The sequence below is a fragment of the Nycticebus coucang genome, chromosome 5 (assembly GCF_027406575.1).
Source record: "Nycticebus coucang isolate mNycCou1 chromosome 5, mNycCou1.pri, whole genome shotgun sequence".
In the NCBI taxonomy this organism is placed as follows: domain Eukaryota; kingdom Metazoa; phylum Chordata; class Mammalia; order Primates; family Lorisidae; genus Nycticebus; species Nycticebus coucang.
The window spans coordinates 89,251,968-89,274,467 of NC_069784.1; the positions used below are offsets into that span (position 1 = coordinate 89,251,968).

The 22,500-nt window shown below is 39.2% G+C and overlaps 1 protein-coding gene across 1 annotated transcript in view; it reads right to left on the bottom strand.

The window, feature by feature from the left end:
• LAMA4 (laminin subunit alpha 4) overlaps positions 1-22,500 on the bottom strand; it is a 162,193-nt gene that overhangs the window by 117,288 nt on the left and 22,405 nt on the right. The window contains exon 2 of the mRNA XM_053591244.1: positions 6,462-6,563. Coding sequence (XP_053447219.1) covers positions 6,462-6,563 — 102 coding nt within the window. The remainder of the gene's footprint in view (positions 1-6,461; positions 6,564-22,500) is intronic.

Below are 22,500 nucleotides of genomic sequence, written 5' to 3' on the forward strand. Positions count from 1 at the left end.
ATATCACTAATGAATATAGATGCAAAAATATTCACCAAGACCCTAACAAACAGAATCCAGCAACACATCAAACAAATTATACATCATGACCAAGTCAGTTTTATCCCAGGGTCTCAAGGCTGGTTCAATATATGTAAATCTATAAATATAATTCAGCACATAAGCAAATTAAAAAACAAAGACTATATGATTCTCTCAATTGATGCAGAAAAGGCTTTTGATAATATCCAGCATCCTTTCATGATCAGAACACTTAAGAAAATTGGTATAGAAAGGACATTCCTTAAACAAATAGAGGCCATCTACAGCAAACCCACAGCCAATATCATATTGAATGGAGTTAAATTGAAATCATTTCCACTCAGATCAGGAACCAGACAAGGCTGCCCATTGTCTCCATTGCTCTTTAACATTGTAATGGAAGTTTTAGCCACCGCAATGAGGGAAGAAAAGGTGATCAAGGGTATACATATAGGTTCAGAAGAGATCACACTTTCGCTCTTCGCAGATGATATGATTGTATATCTGGAAAACACCAGAGATTGTACTACAAAACTCTTAGAAGTGATAAAGGAATACAGCAGTGTCTCAGGTTACAAAATCAACACTCATAAATCGGTAGCCTTTATATATACCAACAATAGTCAAGCTGAAAAAACAGTTAACAACTCTATTCCATTCACAGTAGTGCCAAAGAAGATGAAATATTTGGGAGTTTATCTAACAAAGGACGTGAAAGATATCTATAAAGAGAACTATGAAACTCTAAGAAAAGAAATTGCTGAAAATGTTAAGAAATGGAAAAACACACCATGCTCATGGCTGGGAAGAATCAACATTGTTAAAATGTTAATACTACCCAAAGCAATAAACAATTTTAATGCAATCCCTATTAAAGCTCCACTGTCATACTTTAAAGATCGTGAAAAAATAATACTTCGTTTTATATGGAACCAGAAAAAACCTCGAATAGCCAAGACATTACTCAGAAATAAAAACAAAGCAGGAGGAATCATGCTACCAGACCTCAGACTATACTATAAATCAATAGTGATCAAAACAGCATGGTATTGGCACAAAAACAGACAGATAGATGTATGGAACAGAATAGAGAACCAAGAGATGAACCCAGCTACTTACCGTTATTTGATCTTTGACAAACCAATTAAAAACATTCAGTGTGGAAAAGATTCCCTATTTAACAAATGGTGCTGGGTGAACTGGCTGGCAACCTGTAGAAGACTGAAACTGGACCCACACCTTTCACCATTAACTAAGATAGACTCTCACTGGATTAAAGATTTAAACTTCAGACATGAACCTATAAAAATACTAGAAGAGAGTGCAGGGAAAACCCTTGAAGAAATAAGTCTGGGCGAGTATATTATGAGGAGGACGCCCCGAGCAATTGAAGCAGCTTCAAAAATACACTACTGGGACCTGATCAAACCAAAAAGCTTCTGCACAGCCAAGAACACAGGACATAAAGCAAGCAGACAGCCCTCAGAATGGGAGAAGATATTTGCAGGTTATGTCTCCGACTAGGGTTTAATAACAATAATCCACAGAGAACTCAAACGTATAAGCAAGAAAAGAACAAGTGATCCCATTGCAGGCTGGGCAAGGGACTTGAAGAGAAACTTCTCTGAAGAAGACAGGCTTGCGGCCTACAGACATGAAAAAATGCTCATCATCCTTAATCATCAGTGAAATGCAAATCAAAACTACTTTGAGATATCATCTAACTCCAGTAAGATTAGCCCATATCACAAAATCCCAAGACCAGAGATGTTGGTGTGGATGTGGAGAAAAGGGAACACTTCTACACTGCTGGTGGGAATGCAAATTAATACATTCCTTTTGGGAAGATGTTTGGAGAACACTTAGAGATCTAAAAATAGATCTGCCATTCAATCCTATAATTCCTCTACTAGGTATATACCCAGAAGACCAAAAATCACATCATAACAAAGATATTTGTACCAGAATGTTTATTGCAGCCCAATTGATAATTGCTAAGTCATGGAAAAAGCCCAAATGCCCATCGATACACGAATGGATTAGTAAATTGTGGTATATGTACACCATGGAATATTATGCAGCCTTAAAGAAAGATGGAGACTTTACCTCTTTCATGTTTACATGGATGGAGCTGGACCATATTCTTCTTAGTAAAGTATCTCAAGAATGGAAGAAAAAGTATCCAATGTACTCAGTCCTACTATGAAACTAATTTATGGCTTTCATATGAAAGCTATAACCCAGTTATAACCTAAGAATAGGGGGAAGGGGGAGATGGAGGGAAGGAGGGGGGAGAATGGGCAGAGGGAGGGGGATTGGTGGAATTACTCCTGCGGTGCGTCTTACAAGGGTACATGTGAAACTTAGTAAATGTAGAATATAAATGTCTTAACACAATAACTAAGAAAATGCCAGGAAGGCTATGTTAAGCAGTGTGATGAAAATGTGTCAAACTGTCTATAAAACCAGAGTATGGTGCTCCCCGATCACATTAACATACATAGCTATGATTAAAAAAAAAAAAAAAAGAAATGACAAAGACGAAATAACAACAGACTCCTAAGAAATACAAAAAATCCTTAATGAATATTACAAGAAACTTTGTTCTCAGAAATATGAAAATCTGAAGAAAATTGACCAATACTTGGAAGCACGTCACCTTCCAAGACTTAGCCAGAATCAAGTGGAAATGTTGAACAGGCCTATATCAAGTTCTGAAATAGCATCAACCATACAAAATCTCCCTAAAAAGAAAAGCCCAGGACCAGATGGCTTCACGTCAGAATTCTACCAAACCTTTAAAGAGGAACAAGTACCTATATTACTCAACCTGTTCCAAAATATAGAAAAAGAAGGAAGACTACCCAACACGTTCTATGAAGCAAACATCACCCTGATCCCCAAACCAGGAAAAGACCCAACAAGAAAAGAAAATTTTAGACCAATATCACTAATGAATATAGATGCAAAAATATTCACCAAGATCCGAACAAACAGAATCCAGCAACACATCAAACAAATTATACGTCATGACCAAGTCAGTTTTATCCCAGGGTCTCAAGGCTGGTTCAATATATGTAAATCTATAAATATAATTCAGCACATAAGCAAATTAAAAAACAAAGACCATATGATTCTCTCAATTGATGCAGAAAAACCTTTTGATAATATCCAGCAGCCCTTCATGATCAGAACACTTAAGAAAATTGGTATAGAAGGGACATTCTTTAAACTGATAGAGGCCATCTACAGCAAACCCACAGCCAATATCGTATTGAATGGAGTTAAATTGAAATCATTTCCACTCAGATCAGGAAACGGGTAAGGTTGCCCACTGTCTCCACTGCTTTTTAACATTGTAATGAAAATTTTAGCCACCGCAATGAGAGAAGAAAAGGTGATCAAGGGTATCCACGTAGGGTCAGGGGAGATCAAACTTTTGCTCTTCGCAGATGATGTGATTGTATATCTTCAAATTGGATTTTCTTGGTTCTAATTCTGCTCATTTGACTCCTGACTTTCTCCTAATGACTAAGCACCAGTTTTTCAGATAGCAAATGGCCTTAGTTAGGGCTCCTTTTTAGTTCTTTGTGTCTAACTTCTTGATCTGGTATGAAATATGGATTATCAGTTACCATGCACTCTTGCCACCTGCCACTTGTCTCTTTCTGTCTGCTTCTTCACCTCCCCTATATTCAGTTCCTATATTGTGCCTCCTTCTGGAACTTTCCTAGATCTGGCCATGTGCACTGGAGTTGGGCTGACCTTTTGTGCAAGGCACTGCAGTTCTGAGAAGATGCAAATTGTTCCATTTGGAAGACACTCAAGACATACTAGATTCCTACGCTATTTTTCACTTAGCCACCTTTCTGTATTTAAAAGACTAGTGTTCCACCAGTGAAGAAATATTTTGTGTGTATGTAAAGTGGTAGCATAATTTTGTTGCCGAATGACTTAGTTCAGCTTCGCTCAAATAGCTTGTTAAAATTGGTCTATAAATTATAAGATCAAATTAAATATTGGACATGGGAATTGAGAAAGAATTTGAAGCAGCTGAGGAGTATAAGGCAGGTACATATATTTTATAAGCCTTTGAAATGGGGGGAAAACAAGATAAAATTGAATAAAAGACCTTTTATTTTTGGTTGCTTATGGGAGATGGGAGAAATGAGTTAAGACAGGTGACCTGTAAGAGCTGATTTAAAGGCTGGTAAGCACAGTAAGCTACAAGAAAGTTCTAGTGTTGGAGTCTCAGTCTGTCTGGCTCTCTGAGAGCTCAGAATGAACCACAGGGAGGGAGCTGAGGGAGGTGAGGAACCTGGAATGGTACATCAGTAGGCTGATGCCAAAGCCAACAGAAAAAAAAATGAGTTTGCTTCCAATATGACACCATGCCCTTAATATATTCACCAACCAAGTGTCAAAATATTCTTTCTGTATTTGCAAGCCTTTTCTGTTCCCTCACTTACATTTCATTAAATGCAAATGATATCTTTTTTCCTTTCTAAATTAAATTTATAAGAATATGAGTATATGTGTAGCTCTAGGGGATGGAATTGTAGGTGATTTTCTCTTTGTATTTCAAACGCAATATTTATCTTTATTTTTTGTTTGTTGGTTTTCTTATCTGAGCATATATTACTTGAGTCAGGGGGAAAAGATATTTCCCTCTGGACAGGGCAGGATGGGGGAACAACAATTCAGGTGATTAGAGTGGCTGTTTCTTTTTGTTTTAATTTTCTGTCTTGGAACAAAGTAAGGGCAAGATGATTGGCAACTTCTGAGTGTGCATATAAATGTTAACACTCCAGTCCATCTCCAAACATTAATTAGAACCCCATGTGCTCCAGGAACTGGAAAGGAATCACATGATAACTGTCCCTCTCAATAGCTCATGTCTAGGTCAGAGAGAAAACCCTGACTGTTCCTATTCTGAGCATGTCCCTGTAAAGAAGCATGGGAGCTCAGTCACCGCTCTCCATAGGCACTAGCAGGTGGGATGTTTTCTCTTTAATTTACTTCAGTCTTCCATCTTTGTGATGGCCTAACAGCAGCTGAGGGTCCTGAAAATCTCTATTGCCTTATATTTTAATAAACCAGATAACAAACAGCCTTAACTGGTCAAATTATCAGAGATGTACATTAGAAGTTCAAGTGTATCCGGGGATTTTTTTTTCCCTAAGTGTCACTGGGATTAAAATAACAGGAAACCGGAGATGGAAGCATTAGAAAAGGGGAGACTTCGGCAGCTGCAGGGCCTACACTGGTGCAGGGGACATCCTGGATGCCGTGGTTATTTAAGAAGATGGGGGAGGGGAAAACAAGTATCAGGACTAAACAAACACTACAAAGAGATAGAAACCGTTAGCATTTTGCCTCATAATTCTCTGCCCCTAGAAGAATGTCAAATTTTAGGTTGAAAATAAATGAAAACATCCTAACTTGCACCTTAACGTAATGTGTGAGTAAAATAGTATCTTTGTGTTGTAAAATGGCCTTAGAGGCCTCTTGTAATAAAAGTTATGTGTTTAATATGGACAATTATGCTAATTTTGAGTATATTTAAATAAGTATTCTTATCGTTTATGCAAAAATACTCTTGTAGTTTGGGAAAGCCCCTTTTGCTAGATAGCAGCTTGAAGAAGCACATTTTTCTACTATGTTATATGGCTCATGAAAGAACCGTGCTCAGAACGTCCCCTATGACTTCTGCTGAAGCCACTTCCGGTAAATATTTCAAAATCCATTTTCACTAAGTTGTCAGTCCATTAATGGAAAATAGGAAATATGTAGCAAGTACTTTTTTGCTAGGAGGCATCTGAATCCCCTTCACAAGTCTTTATTCTGCTTCACTGAAGAACAGTCTATTGGAGAATTCATTTAGTTAAGGGGGAAAAAAGTCTCCTGGGAGCTTGAACACAGACTGACAAAGACCACAAGGCCAAAGCTTTCTTTTTCGTGACCTATTTGGTTTAAACTTACATTTTTTAAAAAAACTAATTTTGATCTATAGATCTGATTCCCTCGAGCTCTAAAATAGGCTATGCAACAACTGTTTTATGCTCCTGCTTTGTGTGGAGTGGAGCCAAACATATGGCAAACTATACTATGACAGAGGAATCTGGATGAATGTTTTCCTCCTCCGTGTATTATTTTCGGTCCCATCACCATTGGTCTACCACAGGAAACCAGCTGCTGAGGGTGACAAGGCAGGAACCTCCTGGGGCTCATGCACATTCATGTAAACGCCTTGGCAGCCACTTACAATCAGAAATAGTTAATATGATATGTTTTACAGGGAACCTTGAAGGGTGAGATAAAGAGGGTGTGCTTAGCAGTGTGCTCCTATGCAGCTGGAACATCCAAGAAGATGTTTTATCTTCACCCAAGATACAAAGGCCCAGTGAAGCACGTGAGGGGTGGTGGGTGCCCCGACTTACCACACAGAATCCAGAGCCATCCAGACACTCGTGGGAATTCCCGTTACAGTCACAAGGCGCACATTCTCCTGCCAGGTTACGAAAGAATCCAGCGCCACAGAGCTGCAACAGACACATCAAAAGCATTTAATTATTAAAAAGATCGATTGGGGTCAATGTTTTCTGAGAAGAATAAGAGACGATGACTATTAAACTATTTAAACATTTCTAAAATGAACACACTAAATGATCCATACAAAGCACACTAAAATAAACTATTTACCAAAGTGAGCTATTTATACTTCCATTCAGCAATAGATGATGTATATACAATTTTATTTTTTACCCTTTTTTCCCCCCTCTTCTTTTACTTTTCAGGAAACTAAGTACCCACACAGAAGTTACCTAATAACTTCTTAATCTTACAATGATTATAAAATTGTAAGATCCATCATTGTAAGATTAAGAAGTTATTAGGTAACAGGAAGAGAGAAAGAAATTTTCTAATGTTTTCTTCCAAAACCAAACCAAACCAAACCAAACCAAACCAAACCAAAGTAATTCAAACCATGACTGAGAATTAGTCAGGGTCAGGAACTGCACTGTGTGCCCCATAAAAAAAGACTTCTGGTTTCAGAGGTATTGACTAAAACATAAGAACAGAGCTCGATGTTTCATGAACTTGAGCTCTTAAAAATCCTATTTCTTTAGATGCTAATGTGTTAAAGGCAGGAGTAAGAAAGTTAATGAATTCTTACCCTTCTCTGTGTGGGTGCTGCTCAGATATGTATTTCATTTATCTTCATAACTCTGGGAGGGACATATTGTTTTCCTTCATTCTAGTGATGAGCTAATGAGACCCGGAGATGCTAGGTGGCTTGTGGGGATATTAAACTCTCCACGACGTGCAGTTGACCTACACCATCATGAACTGCTTTTCCCTAGAGTCACCAGGGTGCCAGTGGGTAAACACTATGCAAACGTTTCTGGTTTATGTGATTGATCTATGAGTATATATTTGATAGTTCTTTGGAACGTTTCAATGATTCAGGGAAAAATGGCATTATAGGTCTGGAAGTCTACTCCCCGCTTATCAGACAGGCTTACATTTAAAGAATTCCAGACAGATAAGAATCTGGTTTGTTTTCATAGACTTACAGAGAACGGGATTTCACATCACCCCTCCTCCCCCCATCGACCCATTGTAGTCTGTACTGCCCTGGCTACCAGGAAATTTTTCATTATATTAATATCTGGCTGAAGTCCCTCTGTCTGCTATGCAAACCCACTTCCTCTTGCTTTTTTCTCTATGAAGAATCACTAGACACCATTCACAGTATGAAAACACCATCAATTTAGACTCAAAGGATAAAATGTAACATATTCCATTTGGAGGATGTTTAATACAGAATAATGACATTTGTCCATGGAGAAAAGGCAAGTTAAAGAAATAAAGGTGAGAGGGGACCAATTTATAATTTACAATGGAAAGTTTGTGGTTTATGGTATGTTTTTACCTTAGCTTTCATTAGGGAACAAAAGAGAGAGAAAGGCATTAAGATTTCAGCAGGAAGCATTTTATTAGGTCATTGAATTTCACATGGTCTTGGCTTTTGTCTCGTGGAAAACATACCTGCTTTCCATGTATGTGATGCAGGACACAGACAGGCGTCTCTGTCCCTCTGTTGGTATCTGTGTCTAACTCGTGTAGATCTGGATATACCTATCAATATATGGCCACATTCTCTATGTATCTCAGAAAAAAGATTCACAAATTACTATGTGTGATGTATCTCAAATGTCTCTATTTTATTTAAAAATATATCCTGGTTACCATCCATAAAATTGATGAGATGATCCACGAATATACTGCACCAACTTGTGACGCCACTTGTAGATTGCACGTACTGGACACCTTGAGCCTGCAGTGTGATGTTACTATAGGGTTTTGATTATAAGAGGAGTGGGTAAGCATAGTAAGGGTCTATATTTTAGTTATGTCTCTCAGAAGCCTTATAAACAATGGTTTCCAAGCTCTGTAACGGACCATCTGGGGAGCTTCTGATTCAGTGAAGCCAAGGGATCTGCATTTAACAAAAGTAAAGGTTGTATTTTAGAGTAACTTTAGATTTATAGCAACATTGTGAAGGGTCTGCATCTTTCAAAGCTCCTGAAGATTCTCACATTCGACCAGGTTTGGAAAGCACCTCTCACAGTGCCGATATGTTAATTGTTCAAAGAACACTTGGTGATTTGAATGGTTTGGACCAGGATAGCAAATCTGAGGCACACGTGATGTTGAAAACCAATGGCTTCTACTGATACCCCATCTACCATTCTCCACTGGCACTATATTTGGCCTCAAATCTGCCTCCACAGCCCAGCAGCCACTGCCTAGATTGGACTGTTGCACAATGAAATCTTTGTGTTGCACCAGGTTCAGGAGGAGAGTCCCTCATTCCCCAGGCTAAAGTTTATGACCTTGGCTGAAGGATGCCTTGTCTCCAGCATATTATGGGACATGTTGAGCCGTCATCTGTCCTCTTGCCAAGAGGAGGGGGGCATAGAAATCTGGAAAACTCCTTTCCTGCTAGGCTTTGTCCATCTGAGTTATATTTTCCAATTCCCCTATCCAGAAGCTCTGGGTGTGGGGAACTTCTGACGCCACTTGTAGATCACACGTACTGGACACCTTGGGCCTTGTGTTGTAGAACTTTAGAGGATTTCTGTAATGGAGTTGTTAAGTGGCTCAAGAGAAGTTTGAGTATCCTGAAGGAAGAACTCATTAAGGTTATTTCTTTCATGTGGAAATATTTCTTCATGGCTCCAAAGAGTCCTGTTATGTTTTTTTATTGAATATTTTCTCAAAATTCTGAATGAATTGGTAAAATTGACCTTTTAAATCATATTAATAGGCAGATACTTTCAAGAAGGAAAGCAGAGCTATACAGGGTACAATTGCACATGAACTTTATGGACACTGTATTTCTTTTTAGTTTTGCTCCTGGTTAAAAATCTTTTTTCTTAGTAATTCTAACACCTATGTTGTTTAGAGGTTTGTGAAACTGAATGGTCTTCCCACAAAGTAAAAACATGTCTATTTCCATTTATTTATTATTTTTTGAGACAAAGTCTCACTTTCCCCCTCCTCAGTAGAGTGCCGTGGCATCATAGCTCATACCAACCTCAAACTCTTGGGCTCAAGTGATCCTCTTGCCTCTGCCTCCCAAGTAGCTGGGAATACAGGTGCCTGCTGCAATGCCCGGCTATTTTTAGAGATGTGGGTCTCACTCTGGCTTAGGCTTGACTCGTGAACTCAAGCAATCCACCCACCTTGGCCTCCCAGAGTGCTAGGATTGACTACAAGCATGAGCCACCACTCTTGGCCTTTGTCTATTTCCTTTTAGAAGATTCTCCACAATTTCTAAACAAAGATGGTGTTTGTGTATGTGTATGTTTGAGAGAGCAAGAGAAAAAGCATTATATTTTTAGATATAGAGGGCCACACTGTACCCTCTTTTTGATGTGAGAAGACTGTCCTACAGGAGACTACTATAAAAACATATGGGTGGGAAACCTTAGCATTCAGAGGCTCTGTCCATTCTGGGATGGTGCCTTGGCCTTTCAAAAAATTGATAGTAATAACAAGGATAATGATGATGATGATATAGTTACCACCAATGTCATACAACTTTGTAAAAGGTTCAGACTGATTAAAATCTTGTTCTTTTTGAAGAACTACAACTTGCTGCCCCTCATAAATAAATGCATAAAGTTTATTTATTTAATTGAACACTTAATTAATTGTGAATATCTACCATGTTTAAGTCATGGTGTCAGCCATATTGCATAATGATACTGCTGTCACCTAACCCCACGATAGCCCTCGTGGGAGAATCCCCTATTGTCATTTTACTCATGAGGACTTTATAGTTTACAGGGACTAACTACTCAGACCAAGTAGCATAAATAAGAAATGGTGAATTCAGTATTTATATTCTTTGTTTTTCTTTTACATTTCAGATCTTAACCATCTGGTGTACCTTTAGTATATTCAAGCTAATTATTTTCTTGGGGACATTCAGGTTATTTCCAAATTTTTGCTATTATGAACATTCTGAAGCAGGCTAAAATGGATAAAAAATGTAAAATATCTTCTTTAAACACCAGAAAAAAATAATAGACACAATGCTTAAAAATATGTAGTTATTAATATATTATAATGTTAATATTTATTAACATATTATTAGTATGTGTATATTAATAAATTAGACAATTTGTTTTAGCCAAATTGTCATACTGATCGATTGCTTTCCACTAAGTCATCTGTAGACCCTTCCTGGCTCTCCATTATTCAGTGACCCTGTTATTATAGCCTGCTTCCTGCTCTACCATTATAACTGAGTTAATCGATACCATTTACTTCTACCTTTGAGGAATAAGCATGAAAATTCCCATCTGCTTACTTCCTCATGATTAGCACAAGGCCCATCCAGCTTAGAGTAAACATTGATGTATTTGTACTCATCTTATTTTACATTTACAGAAATTAGAACTAGATGGAACTTCAGGAGGACATCAGTGTGGTGTTTCCATATGTGCTGCTCGTATTTAAAGGCACTGGGATGGCAGGATGCTTTCTCATTATTGCAGAAGGCATTATTTCTAGTGCTTTATCATCTAGTCATAATATTTATTATTTCATAAGATATAATTATAATGAATTGAGATTGTTTTTAATAGAGGATAATATTTATACAAGTGATTGATCATTTTTCTTTTCACTTCAAGAAGTCTTCTTGACAGTACTAGATTCATATCAACAGCACTGTCACTATATAGAACACTTTCTTTTTTGTTTTTGAGACAGGGCCTTGCTTTGTCTCCCAGGCTAGAATGCTATGGTGTCACCATAGCTCACTGGAACCTCAAACTCCTAGGCTCAAGTGTTCTTCTTTCCTCAGCTTCTTGAGTAGCTGGGACTATAGACATGCAGCACCATGCATGGCTAATTTTTCTTTCTCTCTCTTGTTTTTGCAGAGATGGAGTCTTACTCTTGCATAGGCTAGTCTTGAACTCCTGGCCTCAAGCCAGCCTTCTGCCTTGGCCTTTCAAAGTGTTGGGATTATAGGTGTGAGCCACTGTGCCTGGCCCAGAACATTTTTTGAATTTTCTCAAAATATTTAAAACATGTTCTTTGGAAGGATAGTCCAGTCTGAATGATTTGGGCGTGGCAAAATGTAAAAGTTGTTTGGAGTTACTGTACAAAGTGAGTACCAAACTAAATAACAAAATTTTAGGCTAAAATTTTTTATAAAAATCTCATTGTTTCCCAAATACTGTCACAAAGGAGCTAATTATTTGACCATAAGCCACTACTTTTGCATGGATACTGAAACTCTGAGAGCTTTAGAATGCAATCAGTGTAACCTGGCTTATTGTACCCTCAACGAATCCCCAACAATTAAAAAAAAAAAAAAAAGAAGTCTGATTTACTAAATAACTTAAATGCTCTAAAAGCATTCCCTAGGAATCTAAGGTCCCTAATTGCTTGTTTAAACAAAATAATAATGGGAAAAAATTGACAAAATTTAGCAAGAGCCTGAAGTTGCCATTTGAGGATGTGAGACAATCCTGAAGTCTCTCACTAGGTACTGAATGCCCTAAAGAATAGACACTAACCTTCAGTCTAACGAATTATAATAAATTACTGATAACAAAATTCCATTACAAAGAACACACTCGACAGCCCTGGGTGCCTATTCAAATAGGATCTGATCTATAGTTGGAACAGATATTTGCACTGTGTCTTTGACCAAAAATCTATAAACATTTTACAATTATTGACTCAACTCATCTTGCTTTCTGAATTAAACTTTTAGAATTTCAATTTACCAATTTTTGCTTTAGTTTACTGAGACTTAAAGTGCAAAGCATAAGACAAAAGCAATAACCTTCTAAATTCATTCACTGGTGTCCAGAGTCACTGCTACCTTCCATATTAGTATTCCTAATTAGCCCACATTAAATCTTTCCACTTAGGTTTTTGTATGTATATAATGAATCCAGTTTTCTTTTGTTTCCAGGCAAAAATTATTTTACCTCTAGTCCTGGTTTTAGCGAGTTTCTTTCTTTCTTTCTTTCTTTTTTTTTTGAGAAAAAGTAGAGTGCTATGGCATCATAGCTCACAGCAACCTCACACTCCTGAGTTCAAGGAATCCTCCTGCCTCTGCCTCCTGAGTAGTTGGGAGTATATGTGTCCACCACAATACCTAGCTAGTTTTTCTATTTTTAGTAGAGATGGGGTCTCACTCTTGCTCAGGCTGGTCTTTAACTCCTGAGCTCAACAGATCCACCTGCCTCAGTCTCGCAGAGTGCTAGGATTACAGGCATGAGCCACTGCACCTGACCCATTTTTTTGTTTTAGTAAATGATAAAAATCACCTTGAGATAGAATGTTAGGCTCATTTGGGAGCTAAAGCTGCATGCCCTTACTCAGCATCTGTAGGCTCTGCACAATGCTGGCTTCCATCTTAAAACCTGGGCAGACTTAAGAACCATGGAATATTCAAGGACCCTCTAGTGGGGACCAACACAATTTCATCTATTAAAAAAATCAATTTAGCCTTTGCTAGGGAGTAAATGACTTCTGAGAACATATGAATTTATTAATGAATGTAAACATCTGACAGGCCATTTTTTTCCTGTGTCTAAAAAAATAAAAGCTAAAATATCTGAGTTGGAGAGCAATCCTGAATTCAGCTATTGCTAACTTTTTTGCAGGTAAGGTTAAACATGTCCTTGTTTTTTAAATACAAACCTATAATTGACGTGCCAAAATGAGTTAAATGCATTATGCAATGTATTGCAGCTACCAAGAAGTTGCCTTCTTGATTGATTTTTCTTGAATCTGAAGAGAATTACCCATGTATCCTCCCTTGGGTATGTCTAAGCTCTCGTTTGCATAATTGAAATTCCCCACATTTTAATAGGCAAAGTTAACTTTGAGATTTTGACAGTGATTTCACCATCACTCGATTAGGAAAGCAGTTTCAACATTCCTTAGAGGTTTATCTAGTTCAAAGGTATTTGTTCTTATGATTGGCATAATAAAGCCAGGACAAAAGCTAAACACAGACGGTGGGGCTGGTTTCTCTTGGTTCTCAGAGCCACTTTTGTGCTTACTGTATAGGACCTGTGTCTGCTACGCTGTGTCTGGCTTATGAAACACTCTAGCTTTCAATTTAATCGCCAGTGAAATAGAAGTAATGATTCAGGTCCTGAGGAATTCTGAGGAGTACCGAGCTGTGCTGACCACTCGTAAGCCAGGTCCTTTAATTTCGTAGAGTGGCGAGTGAGCAGGACCTTTACATCACTACTGCAGCACCAATCGTGCTGGTTATTCCTCAGCACTTTTAATGGGCCTTGTGGGCATTTTCATGGACGAGAACCAATACTCCATCCACAAATCCCAAATAACTGTCCCTGAACCCTGTTCATCAAATGTCTATTTGGACTGTAGTCACCAAAAAAACTGGAGTATGCAGAAGTATTTAAAAGGATCAGACAAGGATTTTACACACTCTAAAGCCATACAAATTGTCCTTTTGAAATACTGAGTCTGGGGATGATGATATTCATTAATAGTGACGAACATTTCTTTAATTTTCTCTTTGAAAAGTAATTTAAAATAATTTTTAGTTGCTTATTCATAGTAATAATTGCCACTTACATAACATAATAGGGTGTCAGTGGTGCCATTTTTCCTTCTTCTTTTTTTTTTTTTAAATAAATTCCCTGCTAACATCTGGCTCTAAGTTTTCCTCACATCGCCTCCTGTAACTGGCTTGTTCTTTTCACTCCTCGCCTTCCAAGCTATGGTTACGCAACATAGCCTCTGCCAGATTTTTTTTTATATCTGAAAACTGACTCAGTTTTATTTAATTTACTGGGGCAAATGCCATGGACACATTTCCAAGAAAGGAAGAGATGTGAACCACAAGACCTAGCTATAAGAACAGCAGAGAGAAATGACTTCAGAACTACAGGCATTTGGGGGATTTTGATGTGATTCCTTAGCCACTTAGAAGGAATCGATGCTGTGGATGACAGGCATCTCTGTCATCTCCATCTGGGTTTTTATGAATAATAACAACAAATATTTATTGACCAATACCACCCACGGAGCTAACTGCTTTTTATGGATGGTCCAATTTGATCATTACCATTTAATGGCCCACTGTCTTGCAAACAACTGCTGAATTACTTTTTCTTTCTATAAGAAACTCAGTTAGAATTGTCTATAAAAGACAATGACTTCTCTTCAGTGTACTTAGGGAAGGCAATAGTGCTTTTCTCAGTTGGAATATTTCACAGTGTTAGTAGACGGACCTGTTTCTGTTTCTGTGTCAAGGCACCTTGTGTACAGCAATGCTACCCTCACCCTGGATCCCTCAAAATGGAGAGCAGAAAGTGACCGGCAGGAAAAAGTCTTTCCTTCCTTGTGTTCTCCCTGACAGGTACTTGCATCAGTGAAGAAGTGCTCCTGTGAATTTGTAGAAAAGGAGAAACGCATCCCAAACTTCTGCTGTGACACGCTCTCAGCAGCTGAGCTTGTTTCTTTCAATGAGAACACAGAGGCTGTCGGGTGGAAAATCTCACGCTAGCTCCTTTCTGCGTCTTGAAATTCCTCTCTGTCCTGACCCACCCTTACATCCTCTGCCCACCTCAGAAGAGGTCGAGCTCCTCCTTGTAGGAAAGGTGAGCCCTCTCTCTGTGCTCTGAGAGCCACACATCTCTGGCCTTCAGACCCTGCTCTGTCCCCTAGCTCTCTCCTTCACACACCCACAGGGCTGAGGGGAGACAAAGAGGACAGTTAGGTGGCTCAGGTGCTGAGTCCTGTGTTAGGTGAGCCTGATTTCTTCCCCTGGGCTCCGATTCTGAAAACCTGTTTCCTAACTCTGCCTCCCCTTCATGTCCTCCTCTCCTGTCCAGCCGGTCTAAATAGGAGCAACCATGCTGGCTCTGCTTCCTGCCAGCTGATCCATGCCTCTGTCGTCTGGCTCTGCCGCCGACGCACAATGAAACTGCCCTGAAGTGATGCTCAGTGACGGCTTTGTGGGTTTGTCTTTCCAATTTCACTTGTTTTCATTCCAGTACCTGCCATTGCTGACATTTTCTCCTTGAAGCTCCCTTTTCTCTTGGTTTCCAGGACAACCCTCTCTTCTGATTTCCCTTGTGCCTGTCTTTCTTTCTCGGTTGGTGTTCTCTGGGGTAATCGCCTGGTCCCTCTTTTCTCTCTACACACTCTAGTGGATGATGCTCTCTCTCCCACAATTTCATCCTTAATCTCTCAACAAACCCCTTGTCACCCTCTGTTGTGAACTTCAGTTATGTACACTGTTCCTAAGTGCATATGAGACAAGCCTGTCTCCATTCTGTAGACACATGGAATTAAATGTGATCCACATTCTGGGTGGTGCCTGTGGCTCAGTGGGTAGGGCACCGGCCCCATTTACCGAGGGTGGCAGGTTCGAACCTGGCCCCGGCCAAACTGCAACAAAAAAATAGGCAGGCCTTGTGGCGGTGCCTATAGTCCCAGCTACTCAGGAAGCTGAGGCAAGAGAATGGCCTAAGCCCAAGAGCTGGAGGTCTACTGAGGGTGACAAAATAAATAAATATAATAAATAAATAAATATGTTCCACATTGACTTTATAATCTTTCCCAAATTCATTTTCTACTTATATCTCAATTAATGATGAAAATTATAGAACATAAAAAGAAATTGTTCAATACTTTGAAATTACATTAATGTATTTTTAAAAAACATTTTTTTTTTTTTTTGCAATTTTTGGCTGGGGCTGGATTTGAACCCACCACCTCCGGTATATGGGGCCGGCACCCTTACTCCTGGAGCCACAGGTGCCACCCCTACATTAATGTATTTTGTATTAATGCAATTTGTTGTTTGGAGTGCTTCTAAGAAAATGAACTCTGCAAGGATCAGAGTATGGTTTGCACCTAGATGACAAAATCTGTGTGCTCCAGCTCTACTTCTTCCTTTTCATTGTGCTTTTAAGGTTGATTTTGAACCTGTATTTTAAATGCAGGAATATGGAACACCACGGAGATTGGAGTCTCAGGTCAGAAGTGACCTTACACAATTCTGAACTGTTAATCAAGCTAATTTAATCCTAAATTAAACCTGTGTTGGGGTGGACTACAGGACTAGTTCTCCAAATTGATTTCTGGATAAAACACAATGTTTACTAAAGGTTGAGTAATTGGACTGTGCTAATTTGAAGCTTACATACTTGTTATATAATTAACTCAACAGTAACCACAGCAACTGCTTGGAACTAAACAACAAAAGGCTTCTCAGGGAAGAGGATTTTGTCATTGACATTGTTTAGAATTGCAGGCACATGGTGATAATAAAATGCAGGCTGAGTTTTAGTAAGTTTGATTATTGTTTTTAAATTCTCTACACACTATGCACCCCTTGGGGAAAGACCGTCCCACCTCCGCAGCCCTTTGTATGCTATTGCCTCACAGAGTTTACATCCTATCTCCCAAATACTACCAGCATGATGCTTCCTCCTTGTTTGGTTCAGGATCTTGGTGTTTCTTTCTCCCTTCCAGTGCATTCTTTATTACCAAATTAATTTAAAACACCCTTATCATACTGCTTTTCTGCTTTGAACTACCCAATGGCTCCTCATTCATTGCCTACATGAGTAAATAACATTCCTTACTATGACATACCAGGCTTTTCTTTTATAATCCCCTCCCATCTCTCTAGGGTCAACCTTGGCTCCCTCTGTTCTAATTTAACACCCTCCTCCCAATATACCATACTGTTATCCACTTTGCATTTGCACATACTTTTACAGAGTCCTGGTATGTCTTTCTCCCCTCTAACACCCAGGAACTCTTTCCCAAGTTGCTCAGACTCCATCGCTCACGGCACTTTACACATAACTCATTACAGCATATGAAACATGATATTACAATTTTTAATTTACACACCTGCCTCCCTGAAATCACTGTGAGCTTCTTGAGAACAGGGATAGTGTCTTATTCATCTTTGTATCCTCATTAGTTATCTTAGTGATTAGCAAATAGCAAGGAGATATGGACATTTATTCATAGAGTCTGTAAAAAAATGAGCCAAGTGAGGGAAACTTATGCAAACAGTTTGGAGAGCAATTTGACAAATCTCACAAGTGAAGATATGTTCAATCATGAATAAGTCTTTTAAATACAATATTGAGGGAAAAAAAGACACTTGCAGGAGAGAAATAGTATGGTATTTCTATTGCATTTTAAAACATGCAAAATAGGCTCGGCACCTGTAACTCAGCAGCTAGGGTGCCAGCCACATACACCAGTGATGGTGGGTTTGAATCCAGCCCTGGCCTGCCAAACAACAAGGACAACTACAGCCAAAAAATAGCTGGGTTTTGTGGGGGGTGCCTGTAGTCCCAGCTATCTGGGAGGCTGAGGCAAGAGACTTGCTTAAGTCAAGAGTTTAAGGTTGCTGTGAGCTGTAATGGCACAGCACTCTACCCACGGCAACAAAATAAGACTCTGTCTCAAAAAAAAAAAATGCAAAATAACACTATGCAATCCATTGTATAGGGACAGAGACATGAAGAAAAATATGAAGAAATGAATGGGAATCTAAGAAATCAGATCAGTTAAGAGTAAAGGAGGGGAATGAGGTTGAGAAAGGGTATCTATGTTTCAACTATATTTGCAATATTTTATTTCTTAAGCTACATGAAGCGTATACAAATTCTTATGAAAGAATGAAAGGAAGAAATAAGAAAAGAAAGAAAGAAGAAAATAAAGGAAAACAAAAGATCTCACTTAGGTTGGCTGGCTATTGGATTTCCAGGTCTACACCTGGTAAGATCTCTAAAACAGCATCCCTAGGAAGTGACTCATGTGGTCTTGACAATGGATTCAGATGCTTGTGTATAATTTCCTTAACTTCCTGGTTATTCACTTTATGTATCATTGTCATTATACATGGTCAAAAAATAAGCATAAGAACATTCCTTACTTAATTTGTGCTTCCTTTGTTTTTCATCTCACAGTGAGGATCCATCTCATCCCCTGCGGCAGCATTTCACGTGTCTATCTGTCTCATTAAAGCATGCATCAGCTTTCAGGTTCTTCTGAAACGTTTGAATGTTTAATCAATTTGATTTCCGCTAATTATTTCATTCTACCAGTAAAGCTGCATGTCCTGGGTTACCTGAACAATCTGACTTATTTTCAGGGTGCTTGTTTATTGTGGTTGGGCCTTACTAATTTAAGGCAGCGGGAAAAGAGTCTCAGAATAGTACACAATACTGCCATTTTCCAGTATTAAAAAGCAAGTAAGAAGTTTACAGGTCAGTTTTCTATTCTAAGAGGGAAGTTGTGTCCCAAACTCTGAGAGTGCTGCTTCCTCTGGGATCATCAGCTCATCATGAGCCCTCATCCATCTCAGGCCTTAGATTGGCAGAACATGAAAAGAGTGAGCCACAGACTCAAGCTGAAGATTGTCCTCTCCAGCTGGCCTGGAACTGAACTGGAGGAATCAAGAAAAGATCGTGCAATAACTCAACACAAATGAAGCTGAACTGTGGAACTTAAGATTATGATCTTGTAGTTTGCTAATTCAGGAAGGGTATAATCTCTTCCCCATTATTGTTTTTAACATGATGGTAAAAGAATTTGTGAATTTAAATAGCCAATTCCAGTAGATGCATTTGGAGGGAGTTTCTCAAATGAAAGAAAAAGGAAAAAGCCATGAATTCCTGAAGGGGGCTTATCATTACCTAGTCAGTCAGTTAGGGGCCCATCAGGAAATGGAATTCACCTGGGGTGGGGAGGTCACATGAAGAGAAAGAAGAAAATTAAATGGATGGGTAGTTTAGGGAAGTGCAGGCAAGTTAGGAGAGCAAGGAATGGAGAAGCCATGGAGGCTAATAAACCAACAGAATTTGTAAGGACCCTTGGCCCAAGGGGTAAAGAAGGCTTTAACCCAAGGAAAGCTGGAGCATAGAGGAGAGGTTACTGGTGGTGCTCCCCTTCCTGGGGCTGGAAGCAGAGACGGAGTGGAGCAGAACTGTCAAAGTCTCCGCGTTCTGCTCCTTTCCCCCTATGCAAGTGAGCCTGCATGCTGGAGCTTTAGGGGTCAGCCTCAGCCTGCAGGGCCAAGCTTAAATCTTAGATCTGGGAGGTAGGTGCAGAGTAACCAGCACACCCTTTTTGCAGGGTGTGGCAGGAAAAGGCACTCAGCAGAAACAGGGAAGTCTTGATCTGTGGGCTCTTCAGTGGTCCAGCAGATGTGTGAAATGACTTCTGCTTGACCTTCTCAGACAGTCCAAGGTCACAGACTCTTTCCAATAATCTAGCTGTCCTTACTAAATATTCAAAGGCTCATTACAAAATGTTAAGCGACCAGTTAAGATGATTTTAAACCCTAAAATAAAAGCAACGTCAGCTTTTGTCACTAAAGTATTAACGTGACATCAGTAATCACAGATCCAGCGAGAAATAAGCCAAAGATTTAGGATTATTTATGTCCAGCTTCATTTTAACCATGTCTTTCTCATGTGTTCCCCCACAGTTTGTCTGCTTTGTTGGGGAGAATAGTGCATCCCCCTGAAGTTGCACAGCCATCCTCAGGCACAAGTCTCTGAACCCAGCCAAACCACACAGCCACCCGTTATTGCCCCCAACATCCTGAATGCAACTTTACATTTCATAAAAATTTAATCTACTCTTGGGAGATAATTGTTTTTTGTTGTAGTGGAAAGGCCTTTTTTAGCTGTAATTATTCTAAGCATTAATTTGGTGGTGACAACAGAATTTTAAGTGGTCCCAAAGGGGGCTATAGTTAGGAAACAAGATGGGTATAAAGGCTTCTTACAAGATGTATTTCTGGAATAGCTAGGAAATGACTGAAAAGAGCTACCCAGTTGAATTCTATCCATCTGAGACTGAAATGGATTGTGCAATCCATCACATATTTGGATTCTTCCAGAATAATTTATAGCAATCTGAGGAAATCAACACTCTCCCCCTGTTCAACTCAGGGAGCATATTTTCAGAGAATCAAAACAGATAAAAGAGTTTGTATTCAAAAGTGTAATCAATTTTAGCTAATTGGTTTTGATAGGTTTCTCAATATATTGCAGTGAATTAATGTTAAAATGAAGGAACTAAGAGCATTTCCTTGGTAGCAAAAAAAATTGCTTTTAAATGCTTTGTCCTTTTTTTCTTATTCTTCTAACATCTCTATAAATCCTTCCCCACCTCAGGAACGTGCACATTTAGGAGCTCCTTTGTTAGCATTTACACCCCAAATTGCCGACATATGATGAAAACCTATTCTTTGACCTTTTAAGCAATGCCCCTGTGTATATCCAGGCTCAAGTCCCCATTTTTCCAATAGGTACCTGGCAGTCATTCAGTAATTACTTATTGAGTGAATGAATGAATTTCTCCTCCAAATAGGATACTCACAGCTTTTGAACCTCAATGATTTATCTTCCACGGGCATGGAAATGGTAGACTGCAATCTACTCCTTATGGTAGATAATATTCCCTCCAGTTATGTCCTTTTGAGATAACCTGAAGCAGTGGAAAGCCTGAGATCATTCCAGGTCCAGCTCTACCACTGAGTGACCTTGCCTAGGTACTTGCCTCTAGGTTATTTAACGCTAGATCTTAGTTTACTTTTCTGGAAAAAAGGGTCTACTCACTTTATTGTCTTCTAGAGGGTGTGAGGATCAATTACTGTTATGCATTCAATGTCCTATATCAGGGCATAGAAAGGGTTCAGTAACAATTAGCTTCCTCTCTTCCTTCTGGACTTGTCTGTGCTGGGTTATCTGTTTTAAGTAGTAGCTCCTTATGGCACAAGGCTCAGTGATGACACTTGAAGTTAGCCCTTCATTGTCTTTCTTCCCCGGGAGGCATAAATCCCAGAGAACAGAAACTGAATTCATCTGATTTGTCATTGAATCCTCAGTGCCTTCAAAGAGTAGGTGCTTTGTAAATATGTATTAATGTGTCTTGGCACTGCAGAAACAGAATGCCAGCACTGGCAAGGGCCTGATTCCCTATCTGACCCCTCATTTTAAATTTGGGAAAATAGAGACCTGATGATGTAGGGAACTTATTAAAAGCTCTTTGCATAGAACAAGGTGAAGCCACCGTTAGTGCTCTTTCCACTCAACTTCACTTCTTGATGATGGTGATGATAAGAAGAAAATGATGATGGAAATGTCAGGGTATTACTTAAGCTCCCACTTCTTCTGGGGCTGTTTACAAACCCATGTTGTCTGTGTTTGCCTTTCCCTGGGATATCCAGGATAAAAACCAACTTTGCTCAGGTTTATCAAGAATCTCATTGAAGATACTCCATTAGTACCTTTCCCTTATTTCACAGGAAAGTAGTATCATCTTTAAAAGGTCTAAATACCACTCCTCAGCATCTCAAAGGGGAGACTGAGGGTGGTGGCAGCAGATGGGGGAGGGGCAAGTACGCAGAAGAAACTAAGGTTTGCTCCATGGGTGTACAGCTGAGTGGAGACAGGAACCAATGTCCATCAGTCCTTTGTTAGTCCTTGGTTTGCCATATGGTAATCATTCTTATAGACAATAATTTGTAGCTGGCATTTCAGTTTTCAGTTTTTATGTAGTGGAGTTAGAAATAAAATGCAAAGCAAATAATGTAGATACTCATTGGAGAAGTCACCTCTTGTCAGAAGCTAGTCATATGAACTTCATCCAGCTGTGTCCCAGACACCTCCTTTGTTCCGTTTGAGGGATCTGACAATGAGCCCTGGGAAAGGATACCCCTTTGTGCAATAGACCCCACCATGTGCACAGGTGCTTCCTCTTATGAATCAGAAGCAGATGTCTGGTCAGGCAGAATATGTGGCAGCTTGACATACGTCTGGCTCCATCTAACAAGAAAACTATGGTCTTTAAATCATACTAATAAAATACCAACACTGCAATTTTGACTGGGCCATGAAATCAACACCTCCGTCC